At 34.7% G+C, this 21,625-nt stretch overlaps 2 protein-coding genes across 2 annotated transcripts; both read right to left on the bottom strand.

Annotated features, from left to right (window-relative positions):
* Window positions 1-8,697: 8,697 nt before the first annotated feature.
* On the bottom strand, window positions 8,698-9,671 carry LOC132035012 (NAC domain-containing protein 101-like). Its single transcript, XM_059425336.1, has 2 exons — window positions 9,230-9,671; window positions 8,698-9,050 (listed from the first exon to the last, which is right to left on the bottom strand). The coding sequence occupies exons 1-2, from the start codon at window positions 9,669-9,671 to the stop codon at window positions 8,698-8,700; spliced, it is 795 nt and encodes a 264-aa protein (XP_059281319.1).
* A 2,737-nt stretch (window positions 9,672-12,408) lies between these two features.
* LOC132034278 (nuclear cap-binding protein subunit 2-like) lies at window positions 12,409-20,290 on the bottom strand. Its single transcript, XM_059424579.1, has 8 exons — window positions 19,901-20,290; window positions 19,095-19,318; window positions 16,366-16,504; window positions 16,255-16,288; window positions 14,321-14,434; window positions 13,268-13,324; window positions 13,049-13,155; window positions 12,409-12,749 (listed from the first exon to the last, which is right to left on the bottom strand). The coding sequence occupies exons 1-8, from the start codon at window positions 19,916-19,918 to the stop codon at window positions 12,675-12,677; spliced, it is 768 nt and encodes a 255-aa protein (XP_059280562.1). The 5' UTR covers window positions 19,919-20,290; the 3' UTR covers window positions 12,409-12,674.
* Window positions 20,291-21,625: the final 1,335 nt, after the last annotated feature.

A 21,625-nucleotide genomic window follows, 5' to 3' on the forward strand; every position in this document is an offset into this window, starting at 1 on the left:
CACATTGTAATCCCCTCCCCATTTCCCCTTCCCCTACCCCCTATATAATAAAAACAATTTTTTTTTTTTTAAAAAAAAAAAAAAGACATGGACCTAGGGTTATCATGAGCATGGTATAGAAACCCTAGTTTTCTTAAAGAATCATAATTTATGGATTATGTGGCGTGGGGAAGAAAAATGATATTCCCACACGTAGATAGTAACTCTACATACCTTAGTCGCTCCAAAACTTGAATTAAAGACTTGAGCTTTGAAGGAGATTTCCAAAATCTTGAATTCTTGAACCTTGAGATGGGTTTTCTTGAAAACTCTGGTTTAGGAATGATGATTTCTTGTTTAGATTATTAGAGTATATGTTAGAATTGAGTTGGAATAATTAGAGTAGGCTTACCTTGGTGTTCTTGATGATGGAGGAGGGTAGGAGGTCGTTCTAGGGCTTGAAGGAATGAAAAATAATGATTTGAATTGATATGGACGAATATATATTATTCTGGAAAATGAAATTTTATGTCCAGCAAAATACTGGCCGTATTTTGAAAGACGGGCCGTATTTTGAAATACGGTCCGTATTCCGTATGGACTGCACTGCGTCTCTTCAGTAAAATGGTCATAACTCTTTGCACAGATGTCCGTTTGACCCCCATAATATACCGTTGGAAAGGTATTTCAAAGCTCTACAACTTTCATCAAGGAAGTTTTTCCAAATTTCAAATACATTTTGAAATACGGGCCATATTTTGAAATACAAGCCGTATTTTGTAATACGGTCCGTATTTAACGATGTAACCTCTAAGTTTCAAATTCCAGAATGCTCAGAAATCTTTGGTACCAGTTTACGACTTGAAATACGGGTCGTTTACTGAAATACGATCACTGTTCATGGGCGTAAACCACCATCTTACAACTGAAGAGGAAATTTCCAATTCCCACATTCTTTATCAGGTTTTCTAAGTCTGGGATCATGGTCAAAGCTTAGATTAAAGGTACCGGGTGTTACATTAACTTTCACGATCGAATACAAAATTCACTCCCTTACAAATTGCAACCTTAACCTAACGAGCACGTCAGATACCAATTGTTCCCTTCCTAATAGCGGAGATTAATCTATCCAAATCCTCTTTCTTACGCCTCCGTCCCATTAACACGAAGGTACTCATACCCAAATATCCTAAGAAATCTTATGCTGCCACGCGTTTCCCACAAAGTCATCCTTCATGTCCTTATTCTCAACTTCTCTTCTTTTTTACACGCGGTCATCATACTTTTTCCTAAATCCGATGATCCTTACCGAACTTACACTCGTACCACGCTCACCATCATAATACCCTGACGAAGTTGAAACTTATTCCCAAAAGCAATCATATCCTTAACAAATCATTCTTGTTAAGTCATAAATGCACTTCTGCGACTTCCAAGCAACCTAACATTGAAAACATGGAGATCATGTGACCCTTTGTACCATCTCGCCCATTTCTCAAGAAAACCCCCACCATGAACGAGTCTTAACCACTATCCCACACAACTGAAACCTTTAGTCAAAGCTGGATACCGAACTTAGTCACGCGTCTGAATCTGGACGACACATCTCGTCCCATACAAAGCCATGTCATAACAAAACCGCTCGCATAAGAATTTAGGAACGAGTTTCCACTATTTGTGGGAGAATAAGACAAGAAAATTCAGATACCAATTAGAATCTACTAGATACCAATTTGAATGAAGTAGCATGAAAGAATGAAAGAATTGAAAATTTCCTAAATGTCCTCTAGCCTCCCGCATATAAGTACAGAGCTCATCGTACCGATCCGCAAGACTCTACTAGACATGCTGTTGTACTTGTAAGACCGGTAACCTAGGGCTCTGATACTAACTTGTCACGACCCAGTTCGTGAATCGTGATGGCACCTACAATGTTCCCCTAGATAGGCGAACCATTCCCAAATCATTTTAGTCATTTATAAGAATTATGCGGAAATATACAATGATTTAGCTAACAGATTCAAATTATACAAATGATAAGTGCGGAAGTAATAATAACCCTAAAATCTGGTCTGGCCTAGTACAAGAGCCACTATTACATAGATACAAGTCTGATAGGAAGTACAAATCTCAAATATCAATACTGTCTCAGAAATACAAAGAAGAGTCTTCGGGTTGCGGATCTAGGTCTTATTTCTTCCTGTGACCATCTTTTCTCCATAAATAGGCATATTAAATTTTAAAACCGACTTAATTGTCAAAAACCAACCAAACGAACTCTAATATTAGCTCCGTCAATTTTAAAGGTCATAATAATATTTCAAATCTAATGGAATCTTCAGATCGCCTGTTATACCCTATTTTAACCTAAGTCAAAATAGTTTACAACATCCGGGTAATTCCGGGGTTAATTAAAGTTAAGAGTCGCCACCTAATTATTTACGGTGAATTAGGGCACCTAAGGTTAATTAAAGTAATTATCTAAAGTCGATTTGTTTTTTAAAGTCTACGAAACCAAAATTCTAGGTAATGGTTCAATTAGTCTAAAGGGAAGGTATTAGGCACCCTTTAAGACCCATTAACAATGGTTAACCGACCGGACTTAGAGTTAATTAATTAGGCTAAATGTAAATATAGTGTTGAAGAAAAGAAAACAACTTTATAGGTGTTGTTAAAGTTATAAATATAATAATGTTATTTAAAATAAGCTTGTAGAAAATATAATAGTTTGTATAGAAGAACTTTAACGGTTATTTTAAAATATGACTTATAAAGGTTGTTAAAGTTTGAAGAAAGAATATGATGATGATATAAAAAAAATGCTTGTAAATATTGTTAATGCTCAAATGGAAATACAATAATGTTATTTGAAATAAGATTTATAGTAGATATAGCAATTTTGCATAGAAAGGAAACTTTAAATACCATTGAAAGTAAACTAGAAAAAAAAACGTAACGATTTGTATATGAATAATAAATTTTAACAAATTTGAACTTTGACTAAAATAGCATTAGTAAGATAGATACAAACTAAATCTAGCTTTGCTTTTATAAGGATGTGAATTTCTTTCTCTTTATTTGACTATATTTGGCTAAAAGTATGCATAATTTGAACAAACCTTAGGAATGTTTTACAAAATATATTTTTTTTAGTTCCTATTTGCGTGTTAGTGGCGTTTTAAAATTTTCAAGATGATAATAAATAAGACATAACTCCTTTAATTCAAAATATGCTATTTAGAAATCAATTATTTTGAAATTAAATATTAAGGTATTATAAATAACTATAATATAAAGGAAGAAAATGAAACTTATGGTATTAATTGTTAGTTCTTCCTACCCATTTACTAAACTAAAATCCTTAATGTCACTAAGGTTTATCTAAATTAACAAAACAAAAAGAATGTTAGTCATACTATACACATTAAATGCACAAAAATAAAATAAAAGGGGCAATAGGCTAAATGGACTCAGCCCATTTCGAACGTGTGGCTGGGCTGTTGTTAGGCCTTGGCCCAGTCGCTTTATGGACTGCTGCGGCTGTTGATGTTGTTTTCGTTATTGGGCTTTTGGCCCAACTCATTTCTTTCTTTTGAATATAGGCTGCGGGCTGATCAGGCAGAGGGGGAACAATGTTTTCGTTGGGCCTCGGCCCAACACCGAATGCGGGAGACGAGCCCCTCGGACTCATATGTGATGTTCATGCATAAGTAACAAAGGAAAGGATTAGTATGGAACCGATAAACAAGGCTAATACATAAAATATAGACCCCAAAAAAAAATCAGCAAGTTGAATATACTTGACAGGTCTCAGAACACATGAAGAACATGTTAATCAAACTAAATCAGGATAATATTTGCAAACAGCTATGCTGGCTATTTTGGTACACTGAACAAATTAATTACAGTATCCTAGCATCCAACCAATCAATGCAGAGACAAAACTAACCATGGCAACAGATTGATACTGCTAACGGTAGCGACACACTAACGAGAACAATTACCAAATAACTACATAGCCAGCTACTGCCAACTAATCCAATGCCGACGAAATAAACAGAGAAAAGAAAGAAGAGACCGGAAGAGAATGAAAACATACAAAACACCTAAATGTTTAATAAACTCGAACAGAACTGGAAGCTAAGGACCATAACACAAAGGTCTGTCAAGCATATCATGCTGTACATATATCATGTATATCATGTCTACTGTATTTGGCCCCTATTGACTTATAAATAGTTGTGTATACCTTTACTGGCCATATCTAACAAGAGATTAGGTGATGAGGTCGTGCGGACTCAACCCACTCATAGACTTCCTAGATTGATAAGTTCTATCATAACAGGTTGGCAACTCAGGCTTCAGAGGACAAGTAAATAACCTCGCCTAAAGTACCCCTTTTATATTATCCCTCGAATGATTGAACACTAATTAGACAGGGTGGACCAAACTACACCTAAAACGAGAATTTTAGCAGCTATGAATTAAGCATGACAGAACTGATCTCATATGAGACAAGAAATTAAGGTTCGCATTGAATAAGCTGAACGGAGGCATTCTACTAAATGGGACAATCCTAACCAAACAGGGAACATGCGATCAAGTACCATAACGGCAGGGCGGAGCTAAATTAAGCAACAAGTTCATATATTATTTCAAGCTATTGATGGTTTCTTCAAGGTTATTAAGGCAGAGTTAGACTTAGATTAGCACACCAGCTTCAAACAGGAGCAGGTTTTATGAACTCTAGATGCCAAATACATAAAGGAAAGCAAGGATAGGCAAAACTGAACCCAAACAGACCTCCATTCAACTCTAAGCAAAAGTTTTATGCTTTCGACTAAGTTCTACTTAGATGAGGTAAAATCCCAATACATGATTGTTAGTGAAAACTAAATCCATGATATGGACTTCAGACTGAATAAAGTCGACAACTAACATAGACACATTGTATAATTATTTCGTTACGTCTAAACCCAAGCAGATTAAATTCATAACATGATATACAATACTTGGAACTAATAGAACAAAAGAGAGAAAGTATCGACCTATTTGATCACACACACAATATACCTAAGATATACTCCACGGTGTGCATGTCAGATGTATACCGAATGTATATCTTCTTCTTATCTTGTTAACCTATTGTATATCCTATGTATATTCGTCCTTAAAGGGGTTTTAAATCTTGGAAATTCAGCCCAAACATCCAAGCTACAATACATGTCTTTCAAATTCATTTTAATAAATGTCAATCTATCCTAACAGCTCCCAATCATCAAACGAATAATGCGACGACGAAGAGAACCACAGAACACAAAAAAAAAAGAGCTAAAATTTTAGCTAGAGCAGGAAAACCAAACGCTGAAAGCGATAAATGTGTCCAAGTTTACCTTGCTTCCATGCGATGAACTGGGACGGGGGGTCACAAATCTACTCTCGCAACGAGCAGATCCGAAGCTCGAAAGAATGAAATCGAACGGTTTGTTTATAACTATCAGCCAACAGAAACGAAATCAAACCTTTATTACGGCTAAAGTTCCCGAAATAAAGAAAGTCTGTTTTTGACGACCGTCCCCCCTTTTCGGCTGAAGATTTCAAGCGTATTTATAGTAGACGAAAACTAGGGTTTCACTCGTTTTTTAGGCGGGCTTTCAAGTGGAGTAACCGTTTGAAATTTAAATAAAGCTGTTTGTTTTTCTGAATTTTTTTTTATGTTAGAGTAGAGGATTTCATGGAAATGGAGAGGCATGGTTTGAATTTGAGAGAAAGTAGTTTGATTTTTCGTTTAAAATAGAAGAAAAGGGCAGAATGTATTACACGAACACGGGGTGGCAAGATCTGGAATGGAAAAAGGAGTTTGTGTTTTTGCTAAAGTGGGGAAGACGACGAGATGAGAGAAAGAGACGAGGGAGAGGAGAGAGTCTGAGCGAGAGAGAGAGAAAGAAAAGAAGCGGCGTGAAGAGGAGAGGAGAAAGAGATTAGGTTTAGTCGTATAGGAATAGTGGGCCGGGTCGGGTAGAGAGGTGTGGGCTGGAGCGGGTGAGTTGTGAGATGTGGGCTGGTCCGTTTGGGCTAAGAATGTTGGAGCATATTATGTTTGTTGTTTGGGCCATTAATTTGGCTGAAAAAACACTAGTCTTTCCTCCTTTATTTTAATCATTTTTTTTTTGGGCTTCTATTTTAATAACTAGTACAATATATACTATGATAAATTATGATTAATATGTAGAAAATAAAGGACTTGATAAAGTATAATTAATTTAACGAAAATAAAGTGACGACGAACCCTTTCGAAATTTGTGATAAAGTAATGCTAGTAATAGTGAAAAAAAATGAAAATAACGATATTAATAGTAGTAGAAATAGTAGTGAAAATAAAATACTTAACTCGTCAATAAATTTAGAAGCCCGCAGAAATAAATAGGAATAAAGGAGGGACGAAATTGGATGTCAACATCGCCAATCAGAGCACGTTTTCCCACAATAAACAATTTATCCAAATAATAGAATTTTCAAAATTTACAAAGTAAAACCTTCTCCCAAAGTGAACCAAATGATATCCGTTAGACTTCAAATTTGGCTAGCAAGTCAAAATAATTATAACGGAGCTTCTGGAATAGACGACGCGCAAACTAGAGCACCGGTTCTCAAAACGACCGACCGGATCGTTACACTAATTTTTAAGTATTTGGTGTTTGTGACACAAATTGAAATATTATTAAGAAATAAAACATATTTAATCATAGTTTTCTTCAATATGGTTCTTTTAAACTCTCCTTTTTCAAATTTAAAATGTACAATTCTCATATATTTATTGTGTACTTTCCCCTCGGTGTTGATAGTGCTATCTGAGATAGCTAGCTAGCTCGTTTTAAAAAATTACAGATTTCGAGCAATAAAACTACGATACTGCGACTTCTCTTTGAAATATTGATTTTGTTGTCTTTGAATCCTTTTTTTGTTGAAAAAGTTGTAAATTATATTAAACCAATTGAAACTATTTACACTACCAGCTCAGTGGACTCTAGAAACAGGTCAATACAAAAACAATCAGAACTCTAACAATTCCTATTCCTGTTCACTGTCTAACATTCCACCTTCTCGGAAGCGTGGAGTAGCACAATTTCCTCCACAATCCGGACAAGTTCCTAACAAGGAAAGCTATTAATACTATCTTAGAGTATTCTACCATTTAGCATGTTTTTGACATACTATATATTATTTCTCTCACCCAGTCTACCTTGTCATTTTTAATTATTACCCTCAATCCAAATATGGTAAACAACAAACGCAAAGACAACTCTGAAACAGTCCAGTTTAGATTCCCGCTTTTACTTTCTAGTATCTCATTGATCTATCTGTTTGCTTATCATCAACCAGTCAAGTATTATTTTCCGGATGAAAGTAAGAACAGGAGCATTTCAAGAATAAATGATAACGTGTCTCTTCTTGAACCTATCACATAGAAAACATTCCTTTGGAATTGGACACCCAGCGTTAGTAGTCTGTCCACAATTAGTGTGATAATCAACTTCAGCCAGAAATTAGATGAAAAAGTATGACTATTGACTAGCATTAAATATCCTAAAGGGGGTATAAACATGACTTCAGATACAGAAAAGGACTGAAAAGTTTGGATTACAGCAATTAGTGTGTCTATTATCTACTCCCTCCGGTCCAAAATAATTAAAAATTTAGCCTCTAAAAGCTGGTCCAAAATAATGAGGTTTTTAGTCTATCAAGAAGCTATTTTATTCTTTTTTCAAATTTACCCTTGACACATCCTTAATTCAATGAACAAATTTAACGCTTGTTATAGTTTCAAAATCCCTCTTAATTAAGAGGATTTTAGTCAATACACTTAATTTTTAGAAGTAAGTGAATTCCATAGTTCGTATGCCTAAGTCTAAAACCTTAATTATTTTAGACCGGAGGGAGTATAATCTAACATAATTTAATACGCAAAACTTCAGGAGAAGTATCACCCAGATTGCCAGTCATTAGAGACTATTTGTAGCACCACATGCTAAATAACAAGAAAAAATAGGCACCTGCTAAGTTAATATGGGTCAAAAGTCTCAAGAATCGAGGCCTCATCTAAATTCAATAACCCATTAATTACCTCCGGTCAAATAGTCGCCATCGTTACATAACTTTGACTCTAAACATATTACTCCCTCCAAATAAAAAAGAGTGTCCACTTGACCATTTGTACCCCCTTTAAAAAATTACTAACTCTTAGATAAAAATAGGTAATTTGACTAAACTGTTCCTAATTAAATAGACATTGGGATCGGCAAATATGAAAAAATAAGATTAATTCTTTTTTGATTTGATAAGTAGACACTCTTTTTTACCCAAAAAAAAAAAGAGCTAAGTGGACACTTTTTTGATAAAATTTACTTTGGCATATCATCAAACACCTAAAAAGCACATAATGATAAGAATGAATTATCACATAATTCGGCTTTAATAACAACAACAATCATCTCATCTAAATTTGCTTCCCTCTTTAACCTTAGCAGGTATACTTTTGGAACTAATCAGTTAAACTAATAAGTGCTATAACATAAACAAGTACAGAAATTTAATAATAAATGTCCAATCATCTCCTACAAAAGATTTATACAGCTTGTTAAAGAATGTCTATATAATATTACAGGTTTTTCCAGCATCAGCAAATAAGCAAAACAAATGGTCTCCATTGACACAACCTCAGGTTCCTTGTAATATCTGATCAATGTCAAGTAGTATTTCCCATGGATCAAAGCTAAGCACATCTTCAGGCACAAAATTGAGCATGGCAGTGTAAGAGGCCTCTGTTGCTAATAATGGTTCAACGATATTCATGTCGTCCTGTTGCATATCATGTAACATCCCCTCTAATTCTTCCAAGTCGTTTTTGTCCCATTCAAGAACATCTAATTGGGGTTGTGACATTTCCATTTGTACTGATGAATTGCTCTGCATATAGTCCCCTGCATCATATGGCTCCACTAGTTGTAACGGCTCATCAGTAGTACTATTCGATTCCACAGCCTGATGTGATTCTTGAAAATTCAAGAAACCTATGGTTTCAGATTCAGAGTGTGAATTACAAGTTACTTCATCAGGAAAATTGTTCAAGATTGTGTGCCAAGTCGAAATCTCGGAATGACAAGAACTAGTAACGGGTCTCTTGCTTGGCACTTTGACGATGCACGCTATGTCTACTGCAATCCTCGTCGAATTTATCGAAGAATAACACTAGAGAGCTCGTACTCCTTCATCAGCCAATTCCCATCTTTCTTATTATACCCTTTATTCACGTAAGACATGCTCTTCTTGCATCCAATAATTACGCGTGATGATGATGAGTATATAACTGGTTTGCCCTTGTCTTGTTGTTTCCAACTGCCCTTGTTTCCCACATTGCGATTATACTTGGACTTGTTCTTCTTCTTGAGCTTTGTGATGAAATAGCGATACTGAGTGCAGTCGCTGTCATCGTCATCATCATCATCATCATCATCACCGCAGGGAACTCCATGATCATAAATCTGCCAAGGTTCTTGTTTACCGTAAACATCAACATTAGTGGTGATAAAACCAGAATCATGCATCTCATGTCCAGCAATGAATCTCAACAAGAAAGTAAGCCCTTCTCCATCTGTCGGATGAAAACGGTAACCCTCTTCAAGATTCTCCATCACTTGATCTCTTTTCTCAATAACAATGAAAACAAAGGCCAAGGAAGGTCACAATTTATAGACCGATTTTCTGAGTCAGTCTAAGCGTGTGTTGAAACTTTTTATATGAAAACTTTTCACTTCAACTAGAATTAACAAAACAGAGAGTAAAAGTTTCCATATAAAAAGTTTATAGACAGATTTTGTGAGGCAGTCTAATGCATCCGGGCTAGTCCGTGTTAGGAAATTAGCTCGGTAACAAGTACGACATCGTTGGTTAATTTAATTAATGAGAAATTAACTTATATAGTCCAAGAAAATAATCAGCTGATTTATAATATATGTATCATTATTCTATATTCCGTCCCAAATTATATGACACTCTTCATTTTTGGTCAGTCCAAAAAAGATGACACATTTCTATATATAGCAGCAATTCAACATTACATTTACCTTTTTACCTTTAATTAAATGATTTTCAACCACATAAAATTTATATGGTTTGTTTTAGATCACAAATTTCCAAAATCTTCCTTTATTTATTAAACTTCGGGTCAGTATCAAACCAAACACCTTCACTATAAATAATTTTAGTCGATCATCCAAATGTGTAACTTCCCCAAATTTAATTTCTTCCACCCAATATAGAACTAATGGAAGGCCCTTTTTTTTTTTTTTTTTTTTTTACCAACACGTATGGAAAGCTTCTTATCCGTTTTCTATATGGCCATAATTTCGTGTATTTTTCTCTATGATATTAAAAGGGAGGTTCTGATATAATTTAAGTTGTCTAGTTTAAGTTGAGATATGAGTTTAAAATAAGTGAAACTTACACAAATAGCTACCTTTTAATAGCTTCTAACTAGTTATAGCTACAAGTTGAAGATTTCACCAAATTCGTAATTTGACACTTTTTTCTTTGTATTTCAGTTGTATTTCGCATTTTTGAAATACAGTGAAATATAGCGAAATACAGAGAAATACAAAACACGTTAGAGTAAATTTAGGCTCTATTTTTGGAACATATTTTTAAAAAAAATTCTAAGAGAAAAAATAAGCTATATTTTGGGAACATAATATTCTTTTCCTTTTTAAATAGTAAGCAAATTAAATCAATCATATTTCACACAAATCACTGAAGAGTAAAATCAGACCCTATTTATGGAATAATTTTTTATTAAAAAAAATTATGGGATTCAATTTAAAACTTCCCATAAATCATGCAAAACAGTTATTCTTCCATAAAAGCTCACAAATCTCTCTCAACTTTTATCACAATCAAAACTTTTTGAATTCAAAAATCACTAAAGATCTAAAAACTTCCAAATACTAGAAAATATCTGTTTTGAAATATAATGAAATATGGTTAATTGTTTAAGAAATATAAAGTTATAGTATGCGTATATACAATGGAATACAATGAAATATATCAGAAATTGTTTCATAAATTAGAAATACAAAATACAGAAATATATTGAAATACAGCGAAATACAAAAGTCGTGAAAAGAAAGTGTAGTAAAAATAGGCTCTATATTTGGAACATTCACTATATTTACAACAAAAAAAGATAAATACATTGAAATACAGCGAAATAATATCTTTGAAATATACGAAAAATTAAATATACTGTTTGTTAATACACAGAAATATACTGAAATATACTAAAACATTTTATCAAACACTTGGTAGGATGAATCTCCACAACTCTCATCAATGGTGTTCTAATGGGAAAGAAGCGAGTCGTCTCAGGTTGCTACAAAAAGAACGTTATCCGGAGATAAAGACTTTCAATTGGATTAGTTAATAAAGCTTCACTCAGTCGTCCTTCACCGTTGTTAGAGCTCTTTTTTTCACTCCTTCATCGACCATGGCTTCACTACCCTGTTGGTAGCTGTGCTCATTGCTTTGTCTTTCTCCATTTCTCTCGCAAAACCATTGTGTATTCTTCAACAAGATTCAATCAAAAATCAAACTTTTTTTCTTTTTCCATTTGTTACCAGTTGCTTTTCTCGTAAGCCACTCATTTTTCCTTATATCAACTTCATCTTTTTACAACTTCCATGTTGTTTCCATTAAATCTTTCACGTATCCCATTTTAGCCATTTCCCACGAGAACTCTTTTTCTCTCACAAAAAAGCAATACCCAAACGTCGACCATGGCTTCACTTCGTCATCGACCATGGCTGCTGCTACTACTGTAGGATTCTTCTGATTTGTAAGAGAAAATGAGATCTAGGGTAGGTGATGGAACAGAGAGAGAAAGAGGGGTGAGGGAGAAAATAAATTTGGTAGGTGAAAGAAAATCAATTTAAAGGACTAGGAGATGGAACGGAGAGAGGAAGAGGGGTAAGGGAGAAAAAAGATTTGATAGGTGAGAGAAAAATATTTGAAAAAAAAGATTATGGGTAAGTAGGAGAGAGATACCTTATTTTTAGGGAAATTGTTGGTTTATTATTCAAAAACAAGCTACAAATGGTAATTTGATAAATAATTAAGCTACCAAATATAATTAAAAACAAGGGTAGCTATTACTAATAAATAAGTTTTAGAGGTAGTTATGGGATGTAAATTTTCCTTAAAATAAAACTCCACAATAACGGTAACTATAACAAACGCCCATAAATGCAGAACATCTCAGTAAGCACATGACTATTCTGAGGTTTGTTAGCCATGAATTAAACTTACTCATCGCTATTTTATCGTTGCTAGCAAGGTTTTCATGCTTCGCAATGCATTCTTTTATCACTTTAAGCTTGGAGTAATGGCTTTTAATAGAGGGTACACTGAGAAATTAACTTCATCAATGACCATCAGAAATACAAACAAATGAAGATAAATAAGAGAGTGAGAAGCAACGATTACTCCTTTAAGTGCAAATACGTTTTAAAGTAGTTCATAATGTACAACAATTTAATTGTGTAAGCACAAGTAAAGGAACTTGATGAGAGCAAGAAAGAGCAGGGTCTTCAACTCTTTTTAAAGTAACACATTGTTCTCCGAACAATCCACATCTGAAAATAGAACTATATATGCCGCTTCCTATCATCATCATCCTCTTCATCAGAATCACCACTCTCACGGAAACGTGGATTCTTCTCCTGCGCAAAAGAGCAACAAGTATCACTAAAACTGGCTGACAAACAAGAGAGATAAACAATTTGAAGCTCAACCTCCTATTCATTAAAATCACACGCTAAAATCAGGGAACCTGCTTCTTTGATATCCATACAAACTAAGGCTTGGTTCTAATAATATCCTATAATTGCTGATTTTAGTAGAAGGGGAACTCCAAAATATTTAATCAGATAGTACATATGAAAAGATGGAACAAGGACATGCTGGCGAAAAAGAGCAAAGCAGTAAAAAGAAATGATGGCTTAGGTATAAAAGAAAATACCCGTCTGGATTCCTGATCAGAGGTTCTCTGAGATTCACAGTCATAACTCCTCTTTGAATAATCTGACCGATGGTGGTCATCTTCCCTGTGTCGCTTGCGATGAAAGTCTGTTTTCCACATATGATAAAGAGTTATCTGTTAAATCTATTCTAATGAAGCAAAAGACAGAATAATACAATGTTGTAGAGCATTAGAACTGAATAGCCTTAAAGAGCTTACCTCTACCATGTCGATAAGAGCCTCCTCCATGACCATGGTTTCCGCCATGTCTACCATCTGCAGCATTATATTTCTTGTATCAGTCAATACCATAGACACACTAAAAGGTCTATAAGAAGTATACCACATTTATTATCATATTATATTATATTGCAAAACCTACCGCACCACACAGTTAGAGCACCGCAGATAAACTCTGATGATTGTAAGTGTAAGAAAAACTCAGTGGTGAAGGTCCAGTGAATCAACTATTCCAAGCTTAATTTGAAATCCTTTAGGGGTTGATTTAACCTCTTCCTTTTCCCTTTTCTCTTGTTAAAAAATCTCAAGTTTAAATCTGATTTTACTAGAATAATGGGAACTGACAGCATTAGTTTGGAAAAAGCAGCCAGATTAATTTATGGGGAAGAATACGGCTAGCTCAAAATTTAGAACTGGAACAGAACCCAGATCATTAACAACCAGAAGCTGCCATTCTATCCATGCTCAAACTTATACTATTCTTTTCGCCAGACACATTTGATATTTTGCTATCAAGCATTCAGAATGTAGATATTGTGCTTAAGAGATGCAGTATTTAATTTAAAACCACTATTCCTCTGACAGCTATAGTTACAACTCATCAAATAAAAGGCACATATATTTGAAACAGTGAGGTGTAAGATAAGAACTCAGAAGAACTTCACTATCAACATTGACACAACCAGATAATAACAACTCAGAAGAACTACGCCGCTGAACCAACTTTTGTACATACTAATAAACACTAGGTTTACGTATAGGAGTCAGTTATGCAGCACACACAAGTCCTGTAGTAGTAAAATCTAAATCTGCAGTAACGAGGCACTTCAAGTTGACTCTTGAATAAAAATATTTCCTTCTTGGAAAAAGAACAAAGAAAAGGAAGAAGAAAAATATTTGCATTCTTTACATTCCACGTTTCACATATTATCAAAAAAATTGAGGGAAAGAAGCTATTTGCTAAGACGCAAGAAAAAAGTCAATATTATCGAAGAAACAACTAATTACTAAGTTAAGAGTAGTCAAACTTACAGTGAGGTGGTGGCATAACTGGTGGGTACGCGCCCAGTGATCTTGTTCCATAATCCACAAGCTGCCTTTGTGCTTCCAATTCCTTTCGGACTAATTTTCCATAACCACCTCGACGTGTAACTAGTTAAGGTATGAAAAGACAGCTCTAAATTCTTAAATATAAATGGAGAAAGAATGATGTCTTAAACTCTGTTGACATTTTCAGGGTGAACAAATGCAAAAAGTAGCATTGTTCTAGTTGCTTGGACTATAATACTAGAGTTTCAACCAATTGTCCAATAAGGTGATGAAAACTTACTAAATTGAATAACCATAAAGTACAACATTTTTGTGCACATCTTCATGGGTTAAACCATATTCTTTTCTTTGATAAGTTGGGTTAAACAATCAATCTTAAAACGCATATATCAGAAAACCATGTAAACATGTCAACCACCTTTCCTATTCTTGATTGAGTAATAAATCTGTGAGCCAAAATTCATCTCCTGGTCACTTACACTAAAAGGAACTTCTATACATCTTAGAAGTTCTGATTCCTGATAAACGATTCATGACAAAAGAATAAAGGAAATCCACTTCATAATATTTCCTTGTAAAATAACTAACAAAGAAAAGCAGGGGATTTGCCTTCTGGGTCGAGCTCGTCGCACGGGGCTGGCCTAGTGCGGGTTATCTCTCCTGTGTGGTTTGCGAGCTATTGCACAGGAGCTAGGTTTACCCTATGCGCACCCGAAGGGTAGCCGCTAGGGGTTCCTATGTCATCCAAAAAAAGAAAAAAAGAAAAGCATTGCCCTGTTAAAACTTTGGAACATCACATTGGCTACCAGATGAAATTTCCTCCCTCTTCATCAAGTCGATTGTCCAACAACTATAGGAGAAGGATACTGAAAACTGAAGCTTTTGAAACACATTTTTAACACTGGTTCCTGCGTAAGTCATGGTGGGCAGAGTTGCCCGGTACTTGTCTTTGGTATAAGGTGCAAGCAAGCTAGCCCAGACAGCACCGTCATAAAAAAAACATTTGAGACTCTGGTTCATTCACTCAAAGCAAAATGCATTAGGGTCACTAACGCTTTGAGATAGAATGTTATAGAATCTATGATCATAAGAGGAGAGAAGCTTTTGTTTTTTTTTTTTTTTTTTTTTTTTTTTTAATGACAAGGGAACCTGCAGCCGCCACCCTTCGGGTGTACACAGGATAAACCCCGCTCCTGTGCAATAGCCCGCAAACCACACAAGGGAGATAACCCACACTAGGCAAACCCCGTGTTAGGGTAAGTACTTACTGAAACAAGTACTATAGAGATGTACTTCTTTTCTCTCTCTCTCTCTCTTTTAGATCAAGTACTGTAGGAGTCATTTCTTAAGAAGGCACTTGAGTAACCTATGATGTTGCATCAACAAGTATACCCAAAACCTAAAGCACTATTGTGTATAGAGGAATAATGTACACAATTACACATATTATTAGCTGGTCAAGTACCACTTTAGTTTCAATTTCCAAATAGAGAAGTTACACACACCACTACTTACAACATACTGGCATACGTGCCGAAAGTATGCAAAGTTTTAACAGACGTTTACATACACTTCCCTGCTTTTTTGTTGATTGTCAAAAAAAAAAAAAAAAAAAAAAAAAAAAACATTTGCTTAAACAAATTAGCTAAGAGTACTTAGTTTGACATCCTTCTGCATACAATTAATTAACTTTGACTAGCTTGTCCCAGTAGTTCATGTCCTTTTTGTTCAATTCCAGTGTCCTTCCAGTTTCAATGTTCATCACTTTAGTGCATGATAGGTTGAAAACATTTTTATCCGAAATTAAAAAATTTAAGAAAATAGCTACAAAATAAGAAAATTGAAATTTAAAAAAATAGCTAAAGAAGTCGAAAGAAAATTGTTAACACATGCTTATTGATAGAAGAGAAGGATATCTGGATCATAGTCGGTACGATATTCGTCGCGTACCTGGGAAAAAAGATGTAAATTAGATCAAATGCTAGCATGAATCTCAAGATAAAAGGATGAGTCACTGATGAAATTACCTGTCCACCACTCCTACCACGGCCCCATTGCCTACCTTCTTGAAATCCCCAATCAAAATCCACACGGATAGGGCGATCATCAAGAATTGTCCCACTGATATATTTGGCAGAGTCTTCAGTGTCATCTCTAGAGTAGTACCTGAAAATAGTTTTGCCGTTATTACCGATGCAAATGATATTCTCCTCACCTTCTTTTGTTTTCTTCTTTGGCTTTTTTCTCCTTGTACAGGGAAGGTAGTAATGACCTAATCGGGAGATAACCTCAAAGATATAGATGCAACAAACTACAACGTACACCTAATAACATCTTGGTGTTTATAAAAAAGAACTCACTTCAACTATCAAGAAAGAAAAAAATAATCAGCAAATAGGTATTTGCTCACTACTGCAACAGTGGCAGCATCAAAACTGACAAGGTTGTGATACACTGCTTCCATTCCGTTTCTATTGATCTATATTTATGTGGACACATCCCCAAAAGTTCACGTCCTAATGTCAAATATTTTATTCTGGCATAAATTTATACTAATAAATCATCTGACATCATTTCAACTTCTCTACTTTTTGCAGTTCAAAATATTATTTAAACTCCTTCCCATCAAACCTAATATAATAATACATATTCAAACATTTGTTCTTAAACTTTCTAGTTTCAACCAAGCCAATTAAAATGACAACAGATCTAAAAGTAGCAAAATTTGATAAGCTTGGAACAGGGCACCAAGACAGAGAATGCTAAGAAACCCACACACTTCCCAAATACAAATCCACCCACCGGCCACCACCATTACTACCCGTGCATCCAAAAGAAAAACAACCTAAACAACCACCATAACCTATAAAAGTTTTTTTTTTTTTTCCTTTAACAAGGAACCTATAAAAAGTTTTCTTGAAACATTAGCAAATATTTTCCGCATGTCATCAAAGAATTATATAATAGCTTCTGGAAAAATAGTGATGATACATGGATGCATGAAGTTGCAAAAAGATTATTAGTACCCAAAATTTGGGCTTTTAAGGCAAGAACATAGATCTACTTTAACTTTGTGAAATGTTAATTTGGTTGATTCTTTTTGCAAGGAATCTATTTTTCTCTGATTTGAAAGCTAGAAACTCTCCTCGTTCCTTGTTAATGATCTTGTTTTCCATCATTAAGAAAGTGCCAAAGGAGTAAAACAAGAAGATTTTTGTTGTGATACCTGTTAGACTAACAAAGTTAATCCGACCCCTGGACTTGAAAAAAGGGAGGAAAAGATAAGACAGAAATAGGAGGAAAATTCTTTTATTTTTTCTATCAAGCAGGAGCGAAGTTTCCTTTTCAGTTCAAAGTGGCGAAAACATGGAGAAATGCAGTCCCATTTAGCGAAACATTTTGTGATACCAAGAAGGACCTCAGGAGTACGAACAAAATAACTACATAACAGGAGATTAATGTCAGATAACAGTCGCTTTCATTTTTCTCCAAATGGCTACAAAAGTAATAATAAATACTCCTTCCCTTCTCTTTTCTTTTCTCCAGCATATCCCTTCCCTTTCTCGAAGGACTCTTTAAATCCAAAATTCCATAACAAAGTTGTACATTGATAGCTGTGACAGAATTAGATAGATAATTACAATAGTGTTGAATCCATTAAAGAAAATGGAACTGCCTTATTATCTTCAGATATTTCAAAATTTTGGAAGTCCCTGCTTTACTCCTAGCTAGACTTGTAATAGATTTCAAGCTTTTTCATTGTTGATAAAAAATTGTACATTTCCATTTTCTCATCCAGCTCCGGAGCTTCTTCTGTTCTTTCCTTTTTTATGAAGTCTTCCATTTTTTCCTTTAAGATATCCAAGGTATCAAGAGATCCAAATACTCACCTCTGACTCCGCCAATAGACTTCTCTACTCTTAATAGCCAACTGCCCATTTATCCAGCAGTATGAATCAAATCCTTGACAAGCTCACCATATGATAATCTTGCCTCCTGTACTTTCATTTCACGTCCGACTTTAGAATTAGGCAGCTCAATGCAATGTGCTCTTCAACTCCTACACATCTAGCTCCATTATTCACTCTCGAGCCACCTCCGTATCATCCACATATTTAACAGCACCTCTCAATTTGAACCCTGTAGGTCGAATCTTTTACTCATATAATCCCTTTGCACCAAAGAACAACTGGAGCTAATGTTCTCCTTCATGTAAAAAACAATGCCCATTTCATGTAAAAAAAACAATGCCTTCTGCCTATGTCATCAGTCTTAATCTAATACAACCAACTTCCCACAAAAAAAAAAAAAAAATTATATTGGCCCTTGCCTCTACCAGGTATCTTGTCCTCAACCTAGGTGGTCTTTGATTGCATCTAATGGATTCAGATTGCATACAATATGCTAAGAGAACATGTCAAATTATTCTAAACACGACAATGATTGTGGTATCAGCTTCTTTAATAATCTTCAGAATACTTCTTAATTTCCTTGTATTAACCCCCAGAATTGTAAAATATGTCATCTAAATCTGAAGACACAGCGAGTAAGAGTTGATCCATATTTGTAGGAGTAGAAACAGCGGACACGATTCTTAAATTCATCAGGTGGCGAGAACAAATGACAAATACATAAGATGAAATCCTAACTGAACAAGTAGACAAAAATCAGAACTGGTAAAAGCTGGAGCAGGTGTATCTATAAGTTATAGGGTTGAAAGTTAGCAACACAAAATGGAAGAAATTGGAGACCATACATTATAAAGCAGAATCCACAAGGAGTTTTGGAATTCTCATCCAATCCCATCACTATCTTTTTAATCTCTCCACCACGAGAGAACAGCTCATATACTTGCTCCTCTGTTGTGTAGAAGGACAAGTTCCCCACATAAACAGTTGTCGACTTTAACAAAGCATCTTCAAATTCTTCTTGTGTTCCTGGAAACCTTCTATCCCTATATGCTGAAATCTTGGCTAAATCCTAAGAGAAACGAACAGCAAGAAAATGTTAAAAGATAGTTAAAACCAAATAAAATCTAGATTAAGAAAGCACATAGGACACCACAATCTCTTTATGTTAAAATTCCATGAAATGCCAATGGAGATGCAGAGACTCAATTGCTGCACTTTGCTAACATTATACAGAAGTTTGGAAAGTCATAGATTGATAGACGTATCTTGCTTCCTAAACAACAAACTTCCGAGTTAAATCAGGAAACCATGTACGATTTGTTAGCTACTCATAACACCGAGCCTGTTCAAGTCTCCATGCAATATGTGTGTGTTCAACCCCCTTCCCCAACCCCCTTCTCATGACAGAAAAAGTTTAGGAGTTTTTTTTTTTTTTTAGCTATACACGGAGTAAAGCATAGCGTACAATGTTATAACATGTTTTCATATACTCCTCCAAAGGCTGTGCTTTTCACAGGCAGGAGAAGATCCCTTCAGGCATTAGTACAATACACGAAAACACAACTTAACAACATTAAATCAATGGACAAATTTATTGAACAAATATCCCATGTACATGGAAAATCAAAGAACACTGTGGCATTCATATTACCTTGAACAGAGAAGCCATTACGTTCTTCTCCCAAGGATATCTCCCACTTTGTATCTTTTGCACCTAGTAACTGCAACATTCTAATTCGGGTTAAGAACAACAGGAAAACAATTTGATGAGTTATAAGTAAGCTCAACAGACAAAAGAATGATTAATCATTCAAGAGAATAGTTATCAAGTTCGCCAATACACTAGCCTCAACTTCACAGCCAGCATTTTGATAAACTGATTCAGAGTTAAATGATAGTTAAAAAATTAGCATATTCTAAATGAAACTACTAATAAGAATACATAGAAAATTCTGGTAAATCTAAATGAGAACTATGACTTCCTCAAGTTGATTTCTCAGATGGTTGGTCACTCAACTAATGATAGTTATCTTCTTCTTTTTTTATTTTTTATGACAAGAGAACCCGCAGCCAATACACTGTGAGGGTGCGCATGGCTGGTAAACCCGCTCCGTGCGACTAATGTAAAACCACCCGTAATAGCGCGGGGAGAGATAGCAATGCTTGACTATGGCCCGTGTTGTGAATGCAGTTATCTTAGAACTTTTTTGTTTGTTGCAAAAGTCACTCAATTATTGTCATTGCACCTACCCAACCAATTTAAGTCATTTTTCCATTCGGTTTGGCTGACATGGAATTTTAATTTTAAGCCAAACTTTTAAAAAATAAAAAACTACCCATTTTAACCATTTTATTGACCTACTAAATTTTTTATTTCATGCCATTAGTTACATTACAAGAATGGAGATTTACATTCAGCTAAAACAGAGTAAACTTATGGAAACAATATTTCATGCCAATATTGAGCAAAAAACTTTAGAGTAATTCAATTATTTCCATTGAATGAAACAAAATGCAGCATATTCTCAGTTTATTTTGGTCCACAACTAAATTGAGCCAACAATTAAGAGTAATTCAATACCTACAATTTATATTGGTCCATTTTACTCAATCAAATAATAAGTAATTTAATGATTTAAGGAGACAAATTGGGTTAGTAATATTATCGAACAGTTTGCATACAGTAGTCAATGCTGATGTTAAAACTAGAAACTTTTGGATATAAATGTTCAAGAATTGGATACCCACCAAGTGGAATATGTTTATAATGCAAAACAGTTGCAGGCAATTTGGTTGACTAATGTAATTTGTAATGTAAATGGGTAAGCGTTTATTACTATGTTATTATTTTTGTTTTTTGGCACAGTGTTTATCTAGGCGTGCAAGTGGAGCGGCTCAAAAAACGGGTAGCTTTTTATTTTTAAAAAGTTTGGTTTAAAATAAAAAAGTTCATGTGACAAAATTCAAAAGAAAAATGAGTTAAATCGGTTGGGTGTTGTAGGTGAAATAACAGTAGTTGAGTGACTTTAGGTTATAAAACAAAGAAAAATGACATTCTAACCGCTTTTTTAAATGGTTGTTACCTATTATTGTATTGTATTGTGTTGTTAGTTTAAATACAATGTTTGTTTTGATTGTTACTTAAATTTCATTGTGTCGTATCGTTAAATTCATCGTTATGTAACGACGAAAAGTCCAAACTTATACAATGACCGCTTTGGTGTGATCGTGTCGTTACCTTTTTCATTTTCTCATTTTGTCTTTATTTATTATATAGTAGTTTTATTTTATCCCTTGCCCTATCTTTTTAGGGGTCGTTTGGTTGCTAGTCGAAATAGTCCCGGGATTATAATCCCGGGACTAATTTATCCCATAT

Source organism: Lycium ferocissimum, chromosome 10, assembly GCF_029784015.1.
Source record: "Lycium ferocissimum isolate CSIRO_LF1 chromosome 10, AGI_CSIRO_Lferr_CH_V1, whole genome shotgun sequence".
In the NCBI taxonomy this organism is placed as follows: Eukaryota; Viridiplantae; Streptophyta; class Magnoliopsida; order Solanales; family Solanaceae; genus Lycium; species Lycium ferocissimum.